Below are 27,567 nucleotides of genomic sequence, written 5' to 3'. Positions count from 1 at the left end.
AACTTTGTCAAAAACACTTGAGAAGGTTTTCTGTGTATAGTTTTCTTCCATATTTTTCTTGCCATCTTTTAATATCAGATTTATTCATCTGATATTGCAATAAAAAACATGGCACTACAATGTAATTACTCATCACATAATTGTTAATCCGCTTGCATTCTTATCCATCAACAATGTTTCAATAATGAAATTATAATCAAGTAAGACCAACTGCTTTACGATAACTAGACTAATTATGTCAGTTCCAATGGCATAGTTCCTTCGATTCTTAACAAATTTCCCAAAATTCAAGTTTTTTTTATTATATAGAAGAAACTGTTTGACATTATTTCAAACAAACCTCTTCCATATTTTAGGAAACTTTGTGTTTAATAAGAAATTCTAATGAGTAAATTTTCAAAACCGGGCAAAACACCAAAATACCATGTGAAGTAAAACTTCACATTGTTTTTAACCGACCTACCAACCAACCAAAAAATCAATAAAATAATGTCATCTGCTAAATCAGTGCTCGGAGACAAAACAATTTTAAAACATTCAACACAACTAATTCACACTAAACCTGGAATGTATTTAATATACAAAACATACAGCACAAACAAAAATTTGTGATTCTTAAATTCACTTCATTTTTCCATTTTTCATGATGAATTCGAATTGAAATATGTTTGCCCCAGCTAAGAACAATATTTCCATGTTTACCATTTCAATGCATTGGTAAGGTTATCTAAAATACCATGTTTAAATCCAATCACAATCTCAATATTTCTATCGTTACACCGGGCACATCGCGCGGTTGCTATCGAGCTGGCAAAATGGCATTAAATAAACTAATGTCCCACCGTTATCGCGATTTTCACATTTATTGCACCAGCTGACAGAAACAAAACATTGCTGCTGGATGCACATGGTCAATAATTGCATTGTACTGCATTATTCAGCAGAACAGCCAACAGACAAAAACAGGCCCTTCGGGGGTCAGCAATTTGTGTGAAATGGTTATCATAATTGGTGTAATGTTGCATAAAAACGACTATACATTTCCGACCATCATCGCTCATCGCTCAGTAAGCAACCCACTATTCGTCCTTGGTTGGTTTTTCGCTTTTCGATCCAATTGGCACAACAATAACCTTACCGAAGGACCATTGTCCAGTCTGGCAAACAGATCTACTTAACCGAACAACGCCTACCCATGTTTCAAAACCTTTTCCTCCAAAAAATCGCTCCCCGAGCTTTAAACATAGAAACTCAAACTTTGGAATATAATGACATTCGCTGGTAGACTTTTCTACGAACGTACTGTCACAGCTTCACTTGGCTCATATTCAATGATGCTGTTTCTGAAAAGCCCTATACGCATGGTAACAACTTTTCAGAACAAAACCAACCAACTGAGCAACGCATAGGCCCTCCTATGGTAGCACCCATGTAGATGCTCGGCAAGGATTTAATGCATCATTATACGACCATCCACTTCATGAACACAAATAGCAGCTGCAGCAGAGACAACTTCGTGCCAGACTGGCCTTCTTGACACCATTTTAGCGCATGCATATGAGATATTTTTTCTATGTGTTCATCCTTTGTTTTTTTCAACACTTTTCAAGAGCCCGACATTCTCTTTTTTCTTCAAGAATTGCACATGCAGATGCTTTTGTGCTGTTGGTGTTATCAAAAGCGCCTCATACCAATAGCCATTTGCAGCCCCTGTATAGTATGATGCGTCAAATATAATTATATTCAACCACTACAGAGAAGTTCGCACTTCACTCATTACTTGAGTATCTCAGTGCTTCCTGAAGTGATAAGTCTTTTTAAATTAATGAATGAGTATTATATTTGTAAAACATGTATGCTAAAGCTTACGTTGTTATTACAGCATAATATGCCATAGCTATTTGACTAAGTCCAGTGATTTTTTAATACAATCTAAAAATCCTGGTTTGCAATCTTTTAAAAAAATTAGTAATTCATGAACACCTATCTATAACGTGATTAGAAAGTTATTTTTTATATTTTCAATACTATTCATGTTATGCTCGTGAACTGAATTTTTTAGACTTTAAAAATATTAACGTTATTATCAACGTTTCACTGCATTAATGCATTGACATTTATAAGATGACCCGATACAATTTTTAACATCACATGTTCACAACACTTTGCAAACTACTCTAATCCATCACCATCCATCTTCACCATCGGCAGCTAGCAATACTGTGAGATGCAATTTGTTCCTCTATTTTGCCTGCAGCAGCTGCAACATTTTACCAAACTGCCATTTTCTTACAACAGTCAATCTTCGTTAATGTCAGAGTAAAAAAACGAGAACAAGAAATCAATACTTTGTGCGATTTTCCCCTTGACAGCTACTAGATAGGACCCGAGCGTAAAACTTACTGCTAGTGCTAAATCATGTCTACACAACCCTACCGTCACCGTTACAAAAAGGTCAGCTGCATTCTGTTACAATACAACAAAAAAACTTATTCAGTGTACTAAAATATGTTTGTAATTTAATTGAAACCCGTTCATTGCAATTATAGAAAATATGCATATCGTTTCTTTGTGTCGTGATTTATGTGATATGAAAGGAAAATTTATTAACAACGGCAAGAAAGCATCGGAGTTAAAATTTTATTTCTAGTTTTTTTTTTTGTTTTGATCTTACCTCCGAACTTCCTCAATGCTCGAATATATAGCTTAAAATCGTGACAGCACTTTGAATAATAAGTTAACTAGATGGGCTGTAGAATTTCGTACGAGACACGTTAGATACATGTCAAATACCTTAAGCAATTTGGTATGTATCACATTTTATACACAATTTTCTACATACAATATACCAAAAACCTTAGTTTAATATAAATTAAAAGCAAGTTATCGTAATTTTTTGTTATATTGAAAAAACCATTATAGGTCTGCTGTACAACTTGAAATGGAGTTAAATTTAATGTGTGATCGATTTTTTTTTTATAAAAATAAGAATTGTAACTCTTCTTCTTCTTTGGCACAACAACCGCTGTCGGTCAAGGCCTGCCTGTACCCTCTAGTGAAGTGAGCTTGGCTTTCAGTGACTTATTGTTACCACAGCAGGATAGTCAGTCCTACGCATGGGCGCACGGTCTTTTCGGGGCTTGAACCCATGACGGGCATGTTGTTAAGTCGTTCGAGTTGATGACTGTACCACCAGACCGGCCCAAGAATTATAACTAATGTATAACTAATGTACATGTGTAAAAGAAATGGAGACGCCTAGTGCTGAATGGAGACGCATGGTAAAGGAATTACGAATATTGATGGTAATGGAATATTCAAGATTATACAATGTTGTTAGATTACACATACAATAACATTATATATATATAGACGAACTCATTCTAATAAAGTAGGATATTTTCAATTCCAATCCAGAACATTTATCCGTAGCCAGAACTGCCTTGTGTTGTTTTGACAGCCTCCATAGGTCAGTTAATCCAATAAGAAGAAAAAACAGATTAAGAGTATGATTTTTTTTGTAAATATGATAATAAACTATAAACTTAAACAAATTAATTTAAATATGTAAATAGTGATAAATGATAAAAAAAGAATATTAATAGTTCAGGTCTGAATATGGAGCAATCAATATTATGAGTGACACATTGATAGGCAATTAGATCAGTTTTAGGTATTGAAATATGTTCTATTTTAACTCCTCAACTCAACAATTTCAAACCTCAACTTTACTTAAGTGAACAACAATCTGTTATAAATTCTACATCCATTATTTAGTTTCTATGAGCTGTTTTGTACTGCAAAACACGTTTGCAAATATTTCAAGAAAAAACAACTAGTTTCTGGTGAAAAAACCCCATGCGAAATGCGTTTGCTATAGAGTTATAAATTTAATCGTATTTTTCGTTGCAAATTGACAGAAGTGATTGGTTTGAAATTGCATGAGCTTCAAGAGCTCAACTCAACGATATTGATCAGCTGTAATAATATAAAAAGGAAATCTATTTAATTCAACTATGGATAATGTCAGAATTTAATAGAATAACGATTTTCCGTGGTTTTTTTAGATGTTTCCATATTTGTCGAGGCAAAGGCATTTCTACAAAAAAGTGCAAGTTGCTAAAAATAAACTTTATTTAGGGGTAACGGGTCATGCAGCCGATTAGTCCGAGTTGACGATAGTATGGATGAAAAAAAGAAATAGTATAGATTCAGTATAAGTTCTGGTTTGAATTCGGCATCAATTACAGAGCCAGTACGGATTTTTAAGTAGTTTCGGGACCGCTACAGGATCAATCCAAATCCAAGATCAATTCCAAATCCGGTATGGGATCGGGATCAATTCCACGATCGGTATGGTGTCAGTATCAGTTAGAGCAGTAGTCTCCATCCTGTGGTCCGCGGACCTCTTGTGGCGTTTACAGAAATGGTATGTGAAAAAAAAAGATTTTTGAAAAGAAAAGTTTATTACGTTTATTATCGTTAAGCTATTTTCCCACAATCATGAAAAAAAAATCATTAGGCACGTATAGAATCAGAATCAGTTCCAGGGCCAGTGTACGTTCATGACTAATTCTAGCTCCTACATGGGATTGGAATCAGTTATAACACCAGTACGATTTTTGTATGAACAAGGATTCTGATTCAGTTTCGCTTAATGTGCCCCTTGGAGTTAAAAGTCACCAAAAATTTACGTTGTCTTTTCAAACATCGTTTGCACTCATCCTAAAATTATTAAATACTCCTTCAATTATCTAATGCAGTAATCTGGATAAATTAACTTCGTCTTCTTCTTTGGCGCAACAACCGTTAGTTAGTGACTTGTTGTTAGATGCGAATTACTTGGAAATTTTTTGAATTTTCGCACTCTCATCCACGACATAGCGATGCATCTATGATGCGTTAGACGAAAACGATAACTATGTTTTGTCAAACGAGAATCGTCAACAAATGTGTTATAGAAAAGCAGTTATTATCAAACTGATATAGAACATAGATATTGTGTTTTAGTTTTAGTGATTTGGTCACATTGGCAAAGATTGACTACATGTCAATTGCCATTGGCATGTCCACTTGGCGCGAAATTGTAAATATTGTGCAAAGAAATCGCAAAGCTTAAATATACAAATGGAAAATGGAGGCGGGCCATTCAACATGTCCGCCATGGTTCCACACCTCGAATGGATTTTCTCATAAAGAGGCGAAAGAACTCCGTTGGAGCCAAAACCAAAATCTAAACAGATCAAACAACAACCTCGAATGGATTGCGCATGGAAATTGGAAAAAAAGACTGAAACAGAGGCAAAAGTGAATCATAATTGGGCATTTTGCGAAATATAACCAGAATTATAATCTGGGTTGTCCACCAGGAAGCAATCGATTTTCTTACCGGAACGCATGCTAGATCATACAGAGGCGACCACCTTAAGTTGGACATCTTATATTTTCACCAATTTTTCACCTTTGCGGCACCTTGGCCAGTTTTTAGACCATTAACTGTAAAACTTTTACTAACGTACCTTTGAGGATACTCTTCAGCTAAGTTCCTGCAAATAATGAGATATATCTTGTATCTTGTACTGTATAATTTGGTATTCCTATTGTACCATGTATTGATACCTTTTGATATCCTTGATATCCTTTTATGAATGAGACTGTAGCTCCCTAATTTTGCCGAATATCTTATAATCTTCAAACTTGTAAATTTAGTATCCAAGTGATAAATTTCTTCCTCTCAATCCATTGTCGGGGTAAGAGGTGGGACTCATCATCATCATCAAAATATCACAAAAAAAACATCTATAAATTTAAGAAAAGGTATGAAATTTATTCGAGATATATAAATGACCACTTAAGTTGCCAACATTGGCCAATATGGTACTAAAATCGTATAATATCAGTTATTATAGGTATGGCTTATTTTAGGTAGCCGCCAATATACCTGGCAATATTTAAGCATTGGTGTGCACTTTTGAACATGTATATTTGAAATTTTGTGGCGTGACCCTTCATTCGGACCATTTTAATTAGTCTGAGGCAAATTTGGCTTGTAGATTTTCAGTGTTGAAATTATGTTATTCACCATATCCATATCAAAAATTACTTTTATTCATGGGCCAGAAATCAGCAGTAACATTCAACAATTATTCATTTTAAAGAATTGTTTTTTTTTTTTGTTTTTTTTTTTCAAATACATTTAAATCTTTCAAGGATAAATAATTTATGTAAATTTTATTGAAATTCAAAAAATACCTATTTTGTAAATCATGAACGCTTTTCACATCTGCGAACAAATCTCCTGCCATTGACAGTATTGAGCATTCCAGCATAAATGAAGATACGGGCTTGTGAATTATCTTCCATGGTTGTGGATTCGTAACTAAACTTTTGTATAATTATCGCAGAAAAAGCACAATATCATTACGTTTTTTGAAGGGAAACATTTTATGCAAATGAACATCTTACGTCCACATCAGTGTTTATTAATGTTGTTGACCGCTGAAATTAGTCACCACATTTCACCACAGAAGGAGGCCCAAAATGCCCTGTGAATAAAATTTGCGCGCTCAACTTGCTTTCTTTTGCTTCTCACAGCTTCCATCCGTTCCTTCAAATATTTACGAAACATCAGCATTCCAAAATTCTAACAACTGTAGCCTAATGCACTGTACAAAAATGGTAATTTGGTAGACTATTTCATGAATGTGGAATTTTTCATACCGGTAAATAAAAAAATCCATGACCATTGTAATATTTTTTTCCAAATATGTACCTTTTTATTTCTCTTCGCTTTTATTGTATAGAAGTATCGTCAGACTTCTTAACGTGATATTTTTACAGCTAAAATGTGAACCAACGAGATGTTGGACTAAGCGAAAGGCCAAGACGAACTATCTTAAAATGGTTGCTTTTGTTAGTCAAAAAGCAAATTTAACAAAATTTCTCTTTTTCACTTATAAAAATATTACAATACCACATAATTTCGTAAATAAGTCATTTAAAGCTAGGTATAGGCGTCATAATATAAACGTTTGGAAAATTACTGTCGAATTGAAATAATTATGAGCAACATAATAACGCATAAAGTTTTTTTTTCGTCAAATACAACATGAACAAGATGCGACAAACTGATTGGCTCTAGACAATTTATTTTATTTCTATCTATGTTAGTATTTTTTTCTCTCAATCATATCACAGAAAGATAATGGTAGTAAAAGTATTTGACTACGTTTACACCCTTAATTACTGGGTTTACAGGCATTCCCCGATGTACTTGATAAAAGCGATTCCGTTGTATGCGATACTTTAAATATGACATTTCTTTGAGCATATTGTACGGATTTGATTTGAATTTGAGCAAAGTAAATTTCCTTTTGGTTGAATATTAAAACCATTTTAAAAGGTACAAAATTGAAATCGTCTGATCAAATAACTAATTTAGTAGCTAAAATCTACCACTTCAAGCAAAATTACACGAAAATTAGCTATAATTTTGCTGAAAATCTCGAGATTTGACATATTCTAATATTCGATGTACCCGATAACCGCATTAATAGCGTTTATCAGGGAATAGCTGTATTTGGAAACATACTCGTCATGGGTTCAGGCCCCGTATGGAACGTGCTCCCAATACGTAGGACAGATCATGATTCTCAAAGTACTTAAAAACTAACTGTACCTATAAATCAACTTATATAATTTTACTTTTAACTTAATAAATTATTGTTTGAAATTGAAAAAAACATATATCAGTTAGGTAAAAAAGTATTAGGAAAATGTTTGTAACACAATCAGTACACAGGTATGTACTACTGGGTACGCTGCCTGGATGTGCGTTAAACAATTTTAAAGCGCTTTTTAACACACAGTCATAGTTTACACTAAGCTTATTTGAAACATGCTTTACATGACAGCACCGTATGATACCCGGACTATATCCATACGAAAATAGGAAATTAAAACGACCATTCGTTTCGCTGATAGTGCATTATGTATTTACGAACAAAACGCTTCGCAGCTTATTCGTAGAACCGAAATTAGGTACTGGTAGCACACTATTCGCTTCAAAAATATAACATGAAAATTATTTACTAACTTAATAATGATGTTCATTGCAAAATACACTTTGGAAAGCCTTATTCACATTATGTCAACCCAGCACCTACATACAACAGCAGAAACACGATACAGACCTCATCGTACAATTTCGTTACAAATAGAACCGTATTCCATTTGCAATTTGTTTCTTTAATTCAATTTTTCAAGACCATTCAAACACTTTTTTTCTCAGAGGTATCAACATTTTACTTCTTGTTACAGCATTTTTCATATGTATCCCATTATAGTTGATTAGTTTGTTTCAAATAATTTACTAAGCTTGGATATATCTTGGATATTTCGGTATTTACTGATATGATTTTTTTTAAGTTAGCTATAAATAAAATAAAGCATTATTAAGCAGCAGACACATTAAGGAAACGTCATTATATTTCTCGTTCATTTCCAAATGTTTTATTCTATTTATCACTGTCTTTTTTTAAACTACTACGTTTCATTTCATTATATTTTTCTACTTTAACATAATCAATGGCTTTACAAATAATTTGCATTCAAACTGAACATTTCTTCATTATATCTGTTATCTTTTGCATATTTATATCAACCTTTTTCCATACATTCCATTTATATTAGTTTCACTTTATATACATTATTCTGTCTTTCGTTCCTTCTCGTCCCATCACTTCTAAAGCTTTGCTCTGAATCTATCATCATAATTACATATCTTACTCTATATCTTCGATCGATCTATTTTTGCTCATCCACATTATCTGTATTCATCAGAGACCGTAATGTTTCGAGACATGTTGCTCTACTAATGAATAAAACCAATTGTATAGCCAATTGTTCTAATTTGTTTCTATGTTTCAATGTGTTTATTCGTACCATTTAATGTACAATATTTGAAAGGTCAGTGTGGTTTAGTTTCAGCTGTATTATCTTTTTACCGATCGGCCGTGTAGTTTCTGGAAATTTACACGGTTGATCGTGCTGTGGCGACACAAAAGTCTCTTATTTCATAGTCTCTGTTCGCTTAATCAGTAATCAATTTGTGTGATATCTCCATCTATGTGCCTAACATTGAGTGTAACTACTATCTGTCATCCTGTCCTTTCTATGTGTGTGTGTGTGTAAATCTGTTGGGTACACCGTTCGAATGAATATGTTTAAGCTAAATCAAATTATAAAATCAAATGAATAGTCATTATGATGGTATATCAAACCGAAACACTGAATATTATGTTGGAAGTAATTTTTAAATTATGGTGTGTTTCACCACTCAAACGATGATTTTTACAATAAATATCTCTAAGATATCACGACATATTCATTCGAAGGCCTTGTTCCCCTCAACAAATTCTTTTCGAAATAAGACAACTCTACTCAACCGAGTTATATTACAATTCTAACCTCCGTTGCTCGTTGTTTCTATATATCACATCTTCCTCATCGTGTAAACAACACCAACCACCACCACAACCACAACCACCACCTGCTAAAAATGTTCTACCCTACACTCTTCAAACGATGTCTCTTTTTGTTCACAATATCAACGAATCGTTACGTTCTGCGATCGATAAACGATACACTTATACAACAACAACAAAAACTACACCCACAACACACAAACTATATACTTGGTTTGGTGCTTTTATCCGATAAATGGTGTACCTTACTTTATGATGCACAACATTATCACCTATCACTTGACTACCGACAAACTTGTATTCCCGTATCGAACATTATTCAAAAATCTCGGTTCTTGCGGCTGACATGCAATTTTGGCAACAAAACCACATATATTGCCAACACAAACATACCCAACCACACGCACATACACACACATAAACGAATCCATCACACCTGTGGCGCCTGGCGGTGGTATGTGTGTTGAATTTTACACACAAATATTGAAAAAAAAACCCTGGACGAAACGATACATCAACGATACGATACGCCTATAAAAAAATCCTCGTCGCTATCGAACGCGCCCTATCATTCCCTTCGGCAAAATGGGGCGGATGGTTGTGCAGGTTTCACGACGAGGAACATGCCAATTTGTTGAACTCGATGTGGCTAACCGCGATCACGTTTCTCTGTGTCGGTTATGGAGACATCGTCCCGAACACGTACTGCGGAAGGGGCATCACGTTAACCTGCGGAATGGTGGTAAGTAGAGAACGCTCCAACCAGGATATCATTCCCACAAGTACATAAACACAAACATACACCCTCAAAAGCGTAAAATTTGACTACAACTTAAACACTTTGACGCACACAGGACACAGCAGACAGTCTAACAACATCACGACTGAACCATTCCTTCTCGGGCTCCTAACAAAAAACTATTCCTCAAGTCAGCTCTAAGTGCAACAGCTACTTAAAACCTGTCCAATGCCGCTACTATTCAACACACACTGCATACAAAGCTCACACAACCGCGGACACTAAGCTCGGTACGCGTGCGACACAGTCTTTCTTCTGGATGTATTAAGAATGTTTCGTTGCGCTCGCCGGTATTCTTCCTGTTGTCGTTGTGCTGCTCTCACTTTCCACCAAAAACCAATTGCACGATGAAGCAATATTGCTACTACACGTTACAACACACTCTAAAAACTTAATTATCACGGTATCTTGCACTGCAAAACCTGGTGTCAAAGTATATGGTGTGGCGTGGTACCTCTACAATAATAACCTTATCTCGATGTTTGCTGTGCTACCACTAACCTATTTTTCTCGAACTAAACAACCTTCTTCTACTTCTACTAACTAGCAGCTGGCAGCTGTGTGATGAAAATTCAATCGCATTGTACCATCGAAAGCGGCACGTACGATCATAATCAATAGCACATTATATTCTGTTGTGCTAAGAGAAACTTCTATCACCGTAACAGCCGGGACCACAAAGTCTCATCTTAATTGCATCACCTGTGCACGGTAACGTGCGATAATAAAAGGGTTGAAAAGGAGGGTGTTTACTGCCATTTTAAAAATTAAACGCAACCTTTCGCGAAATGTGCTGGCTTGTCTTTGTGTTCCACACCCATCTGCTATACTATTCCTTTTGGTGTATGTGTGTTGTGTCTGGACAGAATCGTGGCTACATGCACAGGAATTTCACTTACATGGTGATAATTATGAGAAATAAAAAACAAAACAAAAACCAAAAAACCTCAAACACACACACCCACAAAATTCCGAAAAAGAAAACACACTCCTTATTTCAACCTATGCTTTCCTGTGACCTGCTCCCTCTGCTTGTCCCACGTTTGCTTGTTGTTCAAGCCATCCGTGTCACTTCCTGTTGTCCTCATCCAAGCTGCTGCTGCTGTTGTTGTTGTGCTGCGTAGCCCCATCTCTTGGTCAATATGCGCTCTGTACACGCAAGTGGCTTTCGGCAGCCTTTTTGTTGACATTGTCATGCTTCTGTTTTCATCTAGATGGATATTCTGTTTAATGTGCCTCCAAAGTTTACAATGCAAAGATACAAAAAACTCACACACATACAGTGTACTATGTAGCAGAGTATAAAAGCAAACCCCACATTGAGCGAGAACAATCACAGACAAAAATTAAAGAATACACTAGTGTGTATGTGTTGGTTGTGTGTGTGTGTGTGTGTGTGTTTGTGTGTGTGTGTGTGTTTTCATTTTCAACTAAAAAAAGACATCACTCGCACACGAAAAATTCCCATTCGGTGTTACGAAAGGCAAGCAATAGCTACTGTGTACAATGTGTAACTTGGCGTGATTATGTGCAAGGATGTGCTAAAATTGCAATGTTGTACGAACCTGCTGCTGTGCAGCGCTGTCCGTATACACAGGGAACGTTGCCCTTTTTTATTATTTGTTTGTTTTATTTGTTGTCATATGTTTGTTGTGCTTTTCTTTGTCTCACTAAGGTTGTGTACATTTGCTTCATTCGTTATTATTTCGGGTTTCATTTCCCATCAGATCAATCAATTTGACTTGTGATGCTTTTTTGTGTTAAACAAATGATGTTATCACCTTTCCTGAAATTCCATATTGTTTGTCCATCGCATTTACACTAACACACACACACACACACACACGAACATACACTGTACACACGTCTACGCGTTAAAACTTCATTGCGTAGGTTTTTAGTTTATATACTGTGTGTCACATCTTTTCCTATGAAAATGTATGGGGTTTAAAGATGGATAATGGTAATGATTTTATTTAATACGTTTTTTACTCTAGTTTACAATTAATAACGTCAAACGATAATATTGTGACTGGATGTAAAAAGCATTACCGACGTATTGCAATTCCCGCTAGCAAAAAAAAGCAAATAATAATTCAAGAAATAATTTGTATTCCTCGATTTCTTGGTTGGTTGGTTGATGTCATTTCCTTTACTGTATAAATAGCGCGCTACTCAATATTGGCTTAAACAGCTAATGCTGTCACACATCAAAGTCGCAGAAAACGTATAGAAAATAAAGAGTAAGACACATGTTTTGCAAACAAAATTTAATAAACCATCACCGCGTAGGAGATCAGAGAAATCGTCGATGGAAATCACATCAAAAAGATCGTTTATATCCCTCATTGTAAACGGCGCGACGATGCTCCAAATTACTTTGCATTATGTTTGTTTTGTTCGTCGGTTTTATTAATGTATATTTTAGACTTTATGTTCATCAATTCATTGCTCTTAATGTATTGCTCGATACGTTTGGTTTTGTAGCTCAAAATTCAACTTGTCAATTATCTGATGAACATTTACTCTTCTATTACTTTTAATCTTCTATTTGTATATTTTCCAATTTATTTAAATAAAAAAATCGTATGCCAGTCTCCTTCTATTTGCGTATTTGTCAATTAATTTTTGCCACCCTAATCTTGAATCACTTTGCTCTGTCCTATCACTCCCACTCGCAAATCGGAAGGAAGCGATTCACATACCAACTTTAATCATTCTACTGTGTTTATTCTCCCCTCTATCTCTGTATTTTTCTCCGTCACTATCTATCTTCTTTTTTCCATTCCTATTTCTGCCATTCTCTCTATCCTTCTCTCTCTCTCTCTCTCTCTCTCTCTCTCTCTCTCTCTCTCTCTCTCTCTCTCTCTCTCTCTCTCTATCTCTATCTCTCTCTATCTCTCAGTCACTCTATCTCTCTCTCGTTCCCTTTCTGTCTCTGTATCATCAAGATCAATCCACTGCTTGCTCCCTCTTTTGCAAAAGAAAAAAAAAGAAATAATAAATTTAAAAACAATAAAAAATCCTCAAACCATCACTACCAGAAAAAACCGCGCATAATTTGGATGTCAAACAATTTGTCTACAGGTTTCACGATGAAGAGCATGCCAATCTATTGAACGCCATGTGGTTAATCGCAATAACCTTTCTAAGTGTTGGCTTTGGCGATATCGTGCCCAACACGTACTGTGGCCGTGGTATTGCAGTCAGTACTGGTATTATGGTGAGTTTAATGAAACAATCTTTTTCGTTTTTCATTTCGTACCTCTTGCGTTACTCTTTTGTTGTTTCGTTTATCTCCTACACGTTTAATTCTCTCTTACACTTGTGTATTCTATGTTTCCCGTTTCCTCTACCTCATTCATACTCAATTATTTTAACTCTTTTTCCAACTTTATTATCATTTATCTAAACATATTTCTACCAACGTTTAGACATCGAATGCTAAAAGTAAAGCATTCTACAGCCGTTTACTTTCTATTCGATCGATGCACTTCAATCTTTCTTACAGTTCCTACTCTTGATGTCACTTGTTATAACTCCTACACAGTTTCGCTCTTATTGCTTACGTTTATCTTTTTTCTGTCTTTTCTCAATTCTTACACGAAACGTTACTTGTATGTATTTTCTCACCCTGTTCGTAAAAAATGCAATATTGAATTATAACAAAATTGACAAGATCGCTCGTTTACAGTATACAGTATAGCTACATATAAATATTGCATATAAATAAGCTATAATGTAATGAATCTCGATATTGTTAAAACTCTAATAGTATCATTTTAAATTCCTCATCAAATACGATAATAATATTATAACCCTCAAAATGTAAATCAAGCAGTAAAAATATAGTAACCAACATTATAAAATTGTATTAACCATTAGCAATAGTAATCTTAAGTATGAAAAACACAACAGTGAACGAAGGCTATGAAAACATTCGGCCCAAATCATCTCAATACAATATTCTCACATACGATCATAGTATCATTCAACAAAGCTACACGAACCACCTACATTGTTTAAACAATATTACAATGTTCCAGAAATATCTTCCCAGCCATCAGTAAGCGCAATACTCATTTTCTGCACTAGTTCCACTATCTTTGATAAGTTTCTTTGTGCAGTCCAATGAACGCAATCTGCATTCATTCTAACCATTGTGTAGGGCATATCATGGCTCAGCGCTTATCGTGATAGTGTGAGAACCCTAAACAACCTTCTTTGCCTGGCTTTGCAAAGGAACGTGTCGTCTCTATCGAGCCATACGGTGCGCTTTAGATCACCCGTTCGCCCGTTGGGTGTGAATAGATACTGCCCGCCATTAATCTCCCTTGCACAACCAAACACAGACGTACAAAACATGCCCGACGGAGATCAATCAACACAACCTTCCGTCGAAGTGGTGCCATTCCCATACCGGAATGGCACCAAGACCGGCTGCTGCCTTGGGCGCACAAGACGATCATAATGATACAAGAAACTGCAATCATCTCCCGGGCGCCAAAGGTCACAATAAGAAGAACTAGAAAAAAGCGAGCAGCAACAACATTACTGACAGCAGGGAAAAAAGGAATTTAGACATTGCCATGTTTCACCGAAGGCAAGGCACGGTGCTAGAGAGAACGCTCTACAGACAAGCGTTCAGTAAAGTCAAGAAAGCTGATGCGTCCTGAGAAATGATCCTCATTCTTCTACTGCATACAAAGTGAACCATATGATACTAGGCAAATAGAAGCGGTGTGTCACGTGTCCAGATGCGGGTATGAATATGCATGTGCGTGCTTCTTTCTGCATGAGTGCTGCGCTCACGTAAATTATGAATCCACACACACACAACAGTTTCGGACAGCCTTGCCGACATCCACCCCGGCTACCTTAGAGGATGGGAAGCGATTCCTCTCAACAAGTTGACACCACAGCAATTTAGTTGGAACAATTGCACTTGTAGCCAACAGTTTGATGGCGACAAAAAGAGTTCCATTACTTTCTCTCCTTTCCGTTTTCATTTATAGTGGATGGTTTTGAAACAGTTTATGCGCTTTTAACGCAAAATATACACCACGACCAGTAAGTCTATTTTCACGAATATGCAGTGCTGTTCAACCAGACATGTTTAATTGGCTGCTTGGCTGGTGTTATCAACATGCATTCGTTCTTCGTCCAAAGAACCAACTTTCCCCCGGTTCAATAACAAAAGAGAAAATATCACAATGCAGCACACACAGTCATACGCATGTGTACGCAACGCTAACACATGCGGGCAAAATTTCCTACCAAAATTGATGCGCACACATGAAACACGCACTCAACAACCTAGATGGGGTGGGCTGGAGCGAGTTTGCTATCGATAAATTATTGAACTAAATCTGACGTCTGGAAGAAGCAACGGACAGAAACTATGCAAATTTATGTAAATGCTTCCCCGGCAGTAGCATTTACAATGGCGACGGCAGGGTTGTAGCATCGCATGCTTCCCACAATCCGTACCGATACGTCAAGCGATGTGTAAAGATGCCTCCCCAATTCATAACAGTAGCGCCATTCTGCTCTTCCAGACAGCCCACAATCAGGACCGAACCATGGTTCTTGTGTGGCATAATTTATAGGACCACTTCAAATTTATCCCTCCCTTTATCAATCTTGCTCCCCTCCCCGCGCAAAAGCAAAGCACTACAATGGCAAAAGCATAACTGTTATTAATGAGAGCTGATTTACGGTTGTGTACGCTCATGCGAAAGCATGTGCACTGTTACCGAAAAAGGGGAAACTGCCTTAAAAGCTCGCATCCCATAACACGTTTGAGCATCCCATAAGTTGAGTGTTGTGAGTGATAGCGCTTCAAACATGGGACAGGGGAATTGAAACTTCTCCCCGGCTGGAGGTAAAGCGTAATCCAACCATGAAAGCCCTCTACCCAGTCTGTATGCGCCCATTTGGTGTGAAAACATTGTTCTTGCCTTTACACATTTACAGCATCAGTAAGGACCGCTTCATTGAGCGTATTATGGGCAGGGCTCGCTTGGGTCCACTTGTTTCATTCGGTGTGTACACATTGCGGGCAGCTACTTTTCGTTCTTCTCGCAGAACACAGAAGAAAGAACTCATCTAATCGCGCCGAAGTGCCGTGATAAGAGGGCGCCACACTTCAAACGATCGTACCCATCCCAGTTGCTGTCGTTACTGATGCCGACAACTGAAACAACCGACCGGCTGCTAGCTAACTATTGAAGCCTTACCTCGTCTCTGGGATTGGCTTCGCTTTTTTATCATACCGACATTTTGCAAACTCACGCTGACATTTCATGCTATTTTCTCCCTCTTCTCTCTACATATTTTTTTTGAGAAAGGGGGAAAGAAATGAATGACCACGTAAATGTGGAATAACTTTGGCTAGATAATCGTATAATGGTGTACTCGGTGCGCATTTTGATGATACCGTTGTGCGAATCTCTACCGTCATTTTACCGGGAGCGCCAACGCTCCGCTACGAATTTTCGCGCTCTCCCGGGCCGCATCATAAAAACAACGATCTCATCCAGTATGGCTGTTTGTTTGGGTTTCATTGAGCATGAACAGCAGGGCAGAGCAGGGCACCCCTTCCAGCTCAACTCCTTCTAGATTGCCGACAGCGCCAGGCTTCGTCGCAACTGCTTGCGATGCCGGGCGAAAGTGTTTGATTTATGAAACGATTTCCTATCCATAACGGAGACCGTCCCGTCTTCTTCTCGTTTTCTTATTAGTGGAATAGGAAGAGATAAGCGAGCTCGGGATGGGTGAAAAGCACATCCTAAAGTTGCGTGCGTGTGTCGTTCCGCTCGTTCAACAATTGGATCCGGTTACGCTGGTATAACCCCAAACTTACAACGCGTAGGGCACCGCACAAATCTCTTCATTGCTGTAAATATTCATGGCTTCATCATGTGTGTGGCGCGAATGTCAAATTGTCTTAAAGCTTTCGCCAAGCAGTCGGGAAGAGTCTTAACGTATTACTGTCGGCCGGGCCAAAAGTTTCCCTCATGCGGGTGGAATGCGTGTGTTTTACCCGGCGTTATGTAAGACATTCCACCACGCTGTAGATTCCTATCGTGCGCGTAGTATTTATGATTCCATTAATTTTGCCGTGTGATAGTGATAAATAATAAAACTGCTGCGCGTGTCGTTACTTAACATTTCCAATAACAAGTGGGTTTTGCTTGTAATAGGCGTCAGGGATCTTTTCTTTGTTTATTTTCATTCATAACTCCAAACGATAATAAATATTTATGAAACATTAAGCCTTCTAGGCTGATACCTTAAAGAATGGCTAAAATAAAGGACAAACTGAGCCAATCTTAACGCCTAAAAAAAAAAAAATATCCAAAAATGGTGCTCCAAAAATAAAAAATAAAATGGTTTTAGAATTTTTAATAAGTTTCAATAAGATAACCCATATTTTACTACAAATCTAAATTATACAATAAAAAACGAACGGCATTCTTGGATAACGCCGCTAGCATACAAAGGTGCAAACTCTACTAAATCCTACCAGTGACGCCTAACTATGGAACAACTTTTAAATCTTTTAACAAACCCTCTCCAATATAAAGTCCAGTTGTTATGTTTCACGAGTCCTTTTTGCTTATTAGCTCCACCCTCATACCAGTTTGGTCCGAGTGTGCGATATCTTACATAATTTTGTGCTGTTTTTGCACTTCGCACCGGAAATGATCGTAAATCTTGCACTGTCGAGCAGTTTCAAAACAACACACAGCTTTCGTCCGGAAGTGGTGCCGAAGCCTTCCCATACCCAACGCTGGAAAAGTGTAAGCGCTGGGTTCGTGCGGAATGAACTTTGTAAGTTGCGGCCATACCTTCAACCGTGACCACAATAACAACAAAAGCAGCACAACGGCTGCTGCATAACTCCCAGTACATGAGAAGATTTTTCAAGTGGAGGAAAATAATTTTCTTCAAACATGCAGACAGCGCCTAATTATTTTTTGCTCGGCCTTGCGCACGTTCACACACACACACACACCGTTCACTCTCACTTAACACTGTAATCTAAAAGTAAAACAAAAAGGCAAAATAAGATTACGTATATTCCGAAATCCATTCTCACCTTTCCGCTCAAATCAAGGTACACACACTCACACACACATACACACAAGGCCCCACACTCACAGTCCCGTGCTACGAAAGGACATAATCAAAAACTTTAAGCCCACCTAACAGCATCCGCAGCAACAGCGACAACAACAACGACGCCAGCAGAACGAAGCAACATCGCGCTTGTATAGATGTGTGTTTTTGTGTTCAACGCAACAAAGTTAGTACGCGCCAACGGTTGTTATGTTACTTTATTCTTCTTCCATCTCTGCGTGGCGTTCGTTCATGCGTAACGTGTTCCATTCGATTGCCCGCTTGCTCGTCCGCACGGTCGCTCATATGCCGGTTAATATCCTGTATCACACATTAACACACGCATGCCCTTACACACACACACATACACACTCTTAACAAACAAACCCCTCTCAATCTGCTGTCTACCTCTAAACTCCCGAAACGAAATAAACATCCCGAAGTAAAAATACAACACCCGAAAACGATACAACACGATACTTTGTACGAATAAAACACCAAACTTCTAAATGGAAAAAATTAATCAGCTCGCTGAGATGTGTTAGCCAACTGCATTCCATCCCTGTTGTAATGCCGGGCACACACCGTACACGGGAAGGAGGCGGCATCGACCGGATCAACTTTATCGACCACCGTTACTGATCAGTGATGTTCTCGCTCTTTCTCTTTCTGTGTTTCTTTTCTGTTTCTTTCTTATCATCCTTCCGGCCGCCACATTCGATCCCACCCCATGCCAACGAACGCGTGCCCAAACATTCCTCCTCCGTTCTGGCGGCTGCTGTTAATCTAATTATCTTTTAACGATCTGCATCGTGACGCCGGGTGATAGGGTGCGGGCTGTACGGCACTGCTGGTGGCGGTCGTCTCCCGGAAGCTCGAGCTGACACGAGCGGAAAAGCACGTGCACAACTTTATGATGGATACGCAGCTCACCAAGCGGGTAAGTGGAAAATTGTAGAAAATGCATGTTTAGCTAACTTGTCTGATGGATCAAAATGGTATCGAGAAGAGGTGAAAATTAGCGGCTCATTTTCAATATTTCCTCCCAAAGCATTCTTCTAGGTCGGTCACATACACCGGAAAGAACTACTCGTTAGATACACATAAAAAGGTTGAAGGGAACTAGTAGCGGGGAGAAAACACCTAATGAAACAATTTACACACCAGTTCGGTATGTCAAATCAGACAAACTGTCAGAAAAAGCAGTTTGATCGTTTGCCAACGAGCTTCGGATAATCTGATGCTTCACAGCTGCATAATGCATCAGGTGTTTGAGATGTAGAATTAGCAATGTTTCTAAAAAACCATAACTATTTTGCGATTTTATTTTAGAAGCAATTTTTTATCATTCAACATGATAGTTACTCCTATAGCTGCGGTCATTGACGTTTTATTCCCGTTCAATAATTTAATTTTCCTCAAATCAAATTAAATCGCGATATATGATGAACATGCTTTCCACATTTTACATTTTGTAGTTCATAATGTGAGATACAGTTCAGAGGGAGTAATAATGTTGTTTATAATGTGTGATTTGAATTCAAATTTTTGTTAACTACAACATTTTTACCTAGTTGTAGAACCATGCCTACTACACCTAGCAAGAGGAGCTCTTGTCGTGGTTGAATAACCTACTACGAGTTAAGTGAATCTTTGTTGACCGAGGTACTAAACATGTGGTAGAACGAATAATTATAAGTAGCAACATAAAACAAAGTATAAGACTAGATATTTTAAGAAATGTTATCATATATTATATTAATCGATAAAATTTCTTACGATCCAAATCCTCTATGAATAGTAAGGGCAACAACAATCTATTTGACTACATTTATTCCAGTAGATGTACATAACAATTTTCAAACGTTACAAATTTTGTACATAGCTTTAATTGAAGTTTTCCGATATCGTCTTGCAAACATACCAGCTTGAATCACTGTTAAGTTTCAAAATCAACAGCTAATTATCTGCACCCTTTTCGGGCAAAAGATGTCCACTAACTAGTCTGAAGCAAATCCACACATGAAATTCGACGAACTTGAATTCAATTTCAAAGCTTGTGGCCTTCCGTCTGCGGTTGCTTGCAACCGGTGATGAACTCGACTGTCGTTCCAATTTCCGTCCATTGCACATACGGAATCCACAGTACCGTAGAAGCTGGTATTATCTAGAAATCTGTTCACTTAAAAGCAACAGTGAAGGACAACTTTTCCTGCTCAAAAGTTTCGTTCACAAATATAGAATTTGTGTTTACAAACCGCTCTACAACCAGTTCTCTATTAGACGGTTAGGAGCCTCTATACGAATTTAGAAAACTTCCTACTCAATGTGAACCGTTTGATACTTGCGTAGAGTATAGTTCAAGACAGGAAAAATAATGGCACCTGCATCAAACGTGCACCAAATGGTCCATTCATGAGTAAAGTGTATAGCATGGATTGAATATTGAATCCCGCCATTTGCAGTTGGCTTCGATTTACGAAAATGACAGCTATGATTTATAGCTCGCTAAGAACGCCGTCCATAGAGAAATGGAGAACGATATTCACCTAAAACCTTCAACGTGCAACCATTGAATATAACATGCATCATTTACTTTTCGAAACTCAATTGTGTGCCATTGAGAAGCACGGTACGTGAAAATGGGTGTAAATTGAAAAAGACAGTAACAAAACAGGAATAACAAACGAATTGTTAAACATAGTAGTAGTATGTAAGAAAATAACGTAAAACAATGCTTGAATTTAAAAAATAACCTTTTTTATGTCATGAAATAAAATACCAAACCAAACCATAACGCGGACATTGTTATTTTCTATCATTGGAACAGTTTTTGGAAATGGCTATCAATAAAATTTAAGTGATACATTTTTATCGCTGGACTGAGTTTTCGTGAGCTGACTTTACAGTGTTCGAAATCAAACCACTGAATCCAACAAGAACTTATGTCTGTACGCACTGTACAGCAGAATGCTCTATTTTCGAACGACGATGCTCATTAAGCACATCTGCTTTCGATGGCCGAAAAGCCAATTCCTTCGGTTCCTTTAGCCTGGTATGCTTGGATGCGAAAAACTGAAACTTAACCATCGTTCTACGCATGACAAACCCCATGGGAAGGTGGAAGAAAAATTACGCACCCATTTATTCTGCGGCACAATAATTACCCACGGCAAAGCACAGACCTTTGCTTTCGGCCGTCTTCTCCTTTTGCACACGCAACCACAGGCAAAGCTGTTCGAACTTCAAACCATCGCATGGGGAAGGATGAAAAACAGAAAACCCTATGGAAAACCTGTTCGATCCGGTGTCATCACATACCACATCGCAGCCGCAAAAACCGTCCGTTGGGTGTTTTCGAGTCGTAAGAGAGGAAGATAATTTAAGAACCACTGGTCCCTATTTTGTCCACGCTATCCCCTATTGGACACTCGTCGGGTTGGGTTTTCCACTTCATTATAAACTTATCACGGATCACGGTGCTTGCTCGGGAATGCCATTTTCGGCTGATTCCTATCATCGCCATCGTTAGGTTTAATGGCACTATTTTACCGACCGCTCGCCGAACCGTGGAAACGAACGATGGCTGATGTCATGTCATACGTCTTGCGGAAGCAACTTATCTGCGATGGCTTTTTGAAGTTGGTTGGGTCTCATGGGTTGGTTGGGGTTGCGTACTCATTGCACTGACCATCGAACCATTCTTTTGTCCGCGAGGCTTACCATGGCAATCGATCTGGCAATCGGAACCTGTAGAAACTTTTCAATGGACCAGAGGCAGCTAAAATGAGTACGGGCTTAAAATTAAGCACGGAAATAAATTATGTTAACAGAGAGATCAACAGTCCACGCCATTTGTCATTCCAGGTTTCTTGTTGGTGTGTTTTATGCTTTTTTAACTTTACTCCTTAAACGAACGGCCAGGGTTTGACTTACACACGCGTCGAATTTGTTTACCGCAGACAAATGATATACTCTAAAAAATAATATATTTCAATTAACGAATAATATGCATTTTATTTCTAGTTGAAAAACGCTGCTGCCAATGTGCTTCGAGAAACCTGGCTCATCTACAAACACACCCGTCTGGTGAAGCGAGTCAATCCCGGGCGAGTACGAACGCATCAGAGAAAGTTTCTGCTGGCCATTTACGCGTAAGTGTTGTATTTTCATCGTTGATGCGCCATTTAAACAATAAAATCAAGTCATTAAGTTATCAACAACTCTGCTGTCATTCTGAATAGTCTATTTCGGCAATCACACGTTTACTAAAGAAAATATGAAATCATACTCAAAACAAACATTAATCGTATCAACTAATCATATAATTGATTTCGAAGTCGAACAAATAGAGACACACATCATGGCGATCAAATTATTGATTATTCACACTATTAGCGCTTCCTTTAGCGAACCGGAAATAACGTTTGTATTAAAAAAGATTCGGATGGCTTTAGAGAAAATAACTAAGACACATAATTGCTTTTCATAATCTTGCCTTTGAAAGGTAATTATTTAAGCTTACTTGCAAAAACAAATCCACAACCTTGTGAGCTGACTACCAGTTATCCGGAATTTTCGTCCGACGTCCACCAACAATGTCGCACGATGTCCGTTTTTGTCGTGGCAGGGTTCCTGATCGCGCACGCTACTGATCGAAACTGTTTAACTGTTTTGGCCATCACGGTTAGAATTTCATTGATAGAGCTTTAAATTTTTTTTTCTATTTACTAATGAGTTACTATCATTGATTGTGTTTTTAACATTTCGGTGGTGCGGGTTAAAGTAAACCCAGGAAAAATTGACATTGTGTGTAATTTTTTTATGCAAACGATAACTACTTATTGGCGCACCACACTACGGAAAGTACTTTCTTTACTCAAGCAAAACAAGTGTATCCCATCCCATTGTCACAATTTGACTGACAAGTAGCTCTCTGTGTCTGTTGGTAAAAAAAAATGGTAATCAAACGATAAAAGTAAAATAAAGAGTGGAAAGTTTTATTAACTTTAGGACTGGACTTAACATTTAAGCATTTTCATTCTGTATTCACAAGAATTATATCTGTACTCAGTATACATGTATTATTAACGTTTTGTAATTATTATTGTGAATTACAATTTCGTTTTGCTTTCGTCATATTTCTTCCAGGCTACGAAAAGTTAAAATGGATCAGCGTAAGCTCATGGATAATGCTAATACCATCACCGACATGGCAAAGGTAAGAATATTATCGAAACAGTAAGGGTTTTTACAAAATTAGAGGCGAATGCAATCTATGCCCAGCCAATTCAATTAAAATCAATTAAAACATAATATGGTTTTACGTGGCTTTGTTTCTATTTTGTACTTTTTGTTTCGATATACTTAGTACCCATCAGTAAGCCATTTTTAACAAAACAAACACAACAAATTTTATTGTAGAAACTTAAAGCTAAATTTAGCTCGGTGATTTTTTCAATATCATAAACAAACTGTCTTCTTGATCTTGTAAATTCCGTCTTGTAATCTTGTCTTGAAGTTGTAAATTAATTGATTAGCGGAAAATATCAGCATTTGTAATAAAATAATAATACACTCAAAATGTATGCAGCTTAGTTCTGAAAAATTACTCCAAATCCTTTTCGCAATAAATGATGAATATATGACATTTACCAGTCTATTTAAAGACTGAGTTCTATAAAACAGATTGTAAATAGCAACTACGTGCATATTAATAAAGAACAAAATTGATGAATCATTGTCCGTTTCTTCATGTATAGAAAAAGCTCAAATTTATAGGTCATTTAACACACACCAAAAATTCTAACGTGACTTTGTACCGTACCCCGTGTTGATTATACTTCTATCACAGACGCAAAACACTGTGTACGAGATCGTATCAGATATGTCAACCAGACAGGACGCTCTGGAGGAACGAATCACCAGTCTAGAGGACAAGCTAACATCCCTGCAGGTAAGCCTCAAGATCCATGGTGTATCGCACCACCTACCGGAAGCAATTTCATTTCAAACCATAATCGTGTCATAACGCTGTCACCTTTCTCTCCTTCTACACCAGACACAAATCGAAAATCTTCCGGAAGTGTTAACGCGATGCCTGACGCAGCATCAAGAGCGGGTGGATCAGCGCCGTAACTTCCTGCACCCGGATGCAGCGGCCACGGGCTCGTCGTCCGGTTTGCCGACGCCGGCGCCACCCCTTGGCTCGCCGCTGATGTTGCCGCACTCCAGGTACCGTGAAGCATGCCGCAAAAATTTCCTATTTTCATAGAGTTCCACCAGCGTCCAATGTTGCTCGCTCAAACCATCCCACCTCCACCCGACAAAACAAACCAACCAACTAACCAACCAACCAACCAACCAATCAACTAACCAACTAGTATGCATCAGCATGGCGCACAGCGCAGATCAGCTGGACCGAATACCGGTTTGGAAGTACGAAACAGAACCGAAAGTGATGCCAATTTGAAGTTGAAGCAAAAATAATCATCCATCATTAAACGAGGATGGAATATTAAAAGGGTACTTGCCAAAGCCCCACTGCTTTCGGGACATCTTGAAACTAACCTCTGTCAACACCACTATTACAACAGGCCACACAGCAACAATTTCTACTGCTACTGCTACTACTAACACCATATCCACCACACCTACCACTACCACCTGCTACCATCACCACACCAAAAGACCTACAATAAAAATACCAACAACAGCAAAAGCAACCCGAATCAACCCGGAAACGGCAACGGCTTCTAGTTTCTCTTCCAAGTCGATGTTCGGTGTGTTTGTGTTGCTCATCATGTTTCGTAAACCAGTTTCTCTTTTAGGAGCGTACCGTCGACCTCGACACCGGCCTACCCGTGGCCGGCCAGCCCGATCCTACCGCCCATCTCGAGCCGGACACCTCATCTCGTGCCGGAAACCCTGCTGCCACCGTCGACGACGAGTGCCCCGACCGGGGTGGGGCCAGCAGCCTCCTCCTCGTCCTCGTCGGTGGCGCTAGTGCCTACGACGGCGAACTCCTCGTTCGCCCACAGCTTCGGCACACAGTCGGCGTACGGTAACGTGGCACCTTCCTATGCCGCTCACCACAACAACAGCAACGCACAGTCATCCACCGGCGATACGCATATAGGCAGCCACCGGACAAGCAGCTGAATCGAGCTACGCGATCCTAACCATCCCCCACTTCCTCCGCCACCGCCGGCCGCGTCCGAATCCTTCCATTCCGACCTGTTCCTATCTTCCTCGGGCAGCTCGACCAGCTGCTACGCCACACCTTCGCTCACCTCGGGATCGGTGGCCGGAACGGGCAGCAAGTTCACCAAGCAACGGGAACGTGCCTCCCGGTTCTAGTATCCAGCCGTGCACAGCGCACCCGGTAATACCGGGTGGGCTGACTAGAAACATAACTGCTACATAGCCAGATTGCTGATTAGGGAGGAGGAAAAATAACGATGTGAAGGTGACTGCGGTTAAGGATAAAGTGTTGGGCCGGACGGTAGCGTACGTCACTAAAAGGAAAAAAAGACTACTTAGGTATATAATGGATTAGTTTAGCGTTACAGAGAAATAGAGGGCAACCATTGCCCATTGCTGACTACTGCTTTACAGAGTCTGCCGTAGGACAGCAACTGATAGAGGTGCATAAACCAATTTACTAACATAGTGTTTAATTCAACGATATAGGAAATATGGACAGTGGAAAAACTATGAACAAGAATGCACCTTACAGTCAAGGGAGCGAGAGAAAGAGAGAGAAAGGGAGAGAGAGAAAGAGAGAGAGAGAGTGAAGGAGCGAGAGATAATGTGTATGAGCGCGAGCGAGTATGAGCATGAGGGAAGTGTTTGTACTTAGTAAACGCTAGAATTAATAACACCGACTCAATTTTCATGACCGATCAAATCGACCATGTAGCAACTCGAGGCGTGACAGCATAGAATTTCCTTAGATATTTTCTCAGCATTAGCAAAAAAAACACTTGTGAACAAAAGCGGACCTTACCTGATATGTAGCCCGGGACAGAAGATCACAGCGGCTATCATTATAAAGGAGAATAGAATAAAACGGTAACGTTTATGTTGCCTTAAATTACATAAACCATACTCCACCTACTCCACCTACACAATTGATATACACATGTGTTTCGGGACTAGTTACGAATTTATCGATCGTCGACGATTAATCGTGTCACACAGTCACAAGTAGTCAGATGTCGCAGTCGTACGAATAATTAGTAGAATACGCTGACAGCGCTTATCGGTGCAAACGATCATCCCACTGGAACACCCTGAAACGGTTTCGAACAACATGATTTCATCCGATAGCAAGCATGTAGGTGCAATAGGGATCTGTAGCATGATAAGACATCTTCAAAAAAGACAACGCATCTCAAACCATAGGAGCTATACAACATCCAGTTGCATCGGTACACGTAAACTGCTAGTACTGGACTGTTGTAGCGGTTCTAAAGTTTGTGTTTGTTCTTTCTTTCCTCTCGAACGAATATGATAGAACCTAATAGCTCATAGGCTTAAGGCACGAAATATTATTCTGGATGGTTGAATCAAATACCAAACCAATGCATAGACGACACTGCAGCAGGGTCAGCCCTTAAGATGCTTGAATGGACAGCTAACACTGGCCTTCGGACTGTCCAATAAAAGAGCCTTGCATCCAGCACATCGAAAGATTTCATCTTTTTCGCATACGCATTTCAATGTTATTGTTCTACACTGGCGGGAAAGTGTAGTATTAGTGTTAAATTTTATTTAGTTTATCAATAGCAAACGAGATCTGCCTGTTGCCTATGATCTTCTCTGATTAGTCAGTGTGCATTTTTATACAACGAAGAACACCGAGCAAGATTAAGATGCTAGCGAGTGGCGGTGATTCGTTGAATATATCGTTAATATTGATTCTACCCACTATTTTTTTATTATGAGCAAATCTCTATCACACTGCGATAAAATTGTTCCAAAAAAAAGCTAATAGCAGTACTCAATCCTCTACTTCTACGCTGCTTTTAGTATTGTTTAAAATCCCTCGTTACTTTCGAATGATCACAAACAAAGAAAGGCATACCACTTTTTGTAAACTCTACCGTATCGTTACAAACGACGCAGTAGTTTACAAGGTGCAAAACAACCCAACAA

General features: G+C 38.5%; 1 protein-coding gene across 34 annotated transcripts in view; it reads left to right on the top strand.

Annotated features, from left to right (window-relative positions):
• Nucleotides 1–27,088, top strand: part of LOC1275242 (small conductance calcium-activated potassium channel protein) — a 128,586-nt gene extending 101,498 nt beyond the window's left edge. For 28 of the 34 annotated variants that reach the window (XM_061663002.1, XM_061663003.1, XM_061663004.1 and 25 more), the window contains 7 exons: nucleotides 13,372–13,507; nucleotides 19,238–19,348; nucleotides 22,435–22,562; nucleotides 23,560–23,629; nucleotides 24,263–24,364; nucleotides 24,470–24,642; nucleotides 25,227–27,088. In XM_061663002.1, the coding sequence (XP_061518986.1) occupies nucleotides 13,372–13,507; nucleotides 19,238–19,348; nucleotides 22,435–22,562; nucleotides 23,560–23,629; nucleotides 24,263–24,364; nucleotides 24,470–24,642; nucleotides 25,227–25,569 (1,063 nt within the window). In that variant the 3' untranslated portion in view covers nucleotides 25,570–27,088. Of the gene's footprint in view, nucleotides 1–10,091; nucleotides 10,228–13,371; nucleotides 13,508–19,237; nucleotides 19,349–22,434; nucleotides 22,563–23,559; nucleotides 23,630–24,262; nucleotides 24,365–24,469; nucleotides 24,934–25,004 lie in introns of all 34 variants that reach the window. The other 6 variants (XM_061663001.1, XM_314474.5, XR_009766604.1 and 3 more) reach the window with 5 other exon arrangements.
• Nucleotides 27,089–27,567: the final 479 nt, after the last annotated feature.

The sequence above is a fragment of the Anopheles gambiae genome, chromosome 3, assembly GCF_943734735.2.
Source record: "Anopheles gambiae chromosome 3, idAnoGambNW_F1_1, whole genome shotgun sequence".
Classification (NCBI taxonomy): domain Eukaryota; kingdom Metazoa; phylum Arthropoda; class Insecta; order Diptera; family Culicidae; genus Anopheles; species Anopheles gambiae.
The sequence above is the reverse complement of the archived record's forward strand: the minus strand, read 5'-3'. Positions and strand labels throughout refer to the sequence as shown.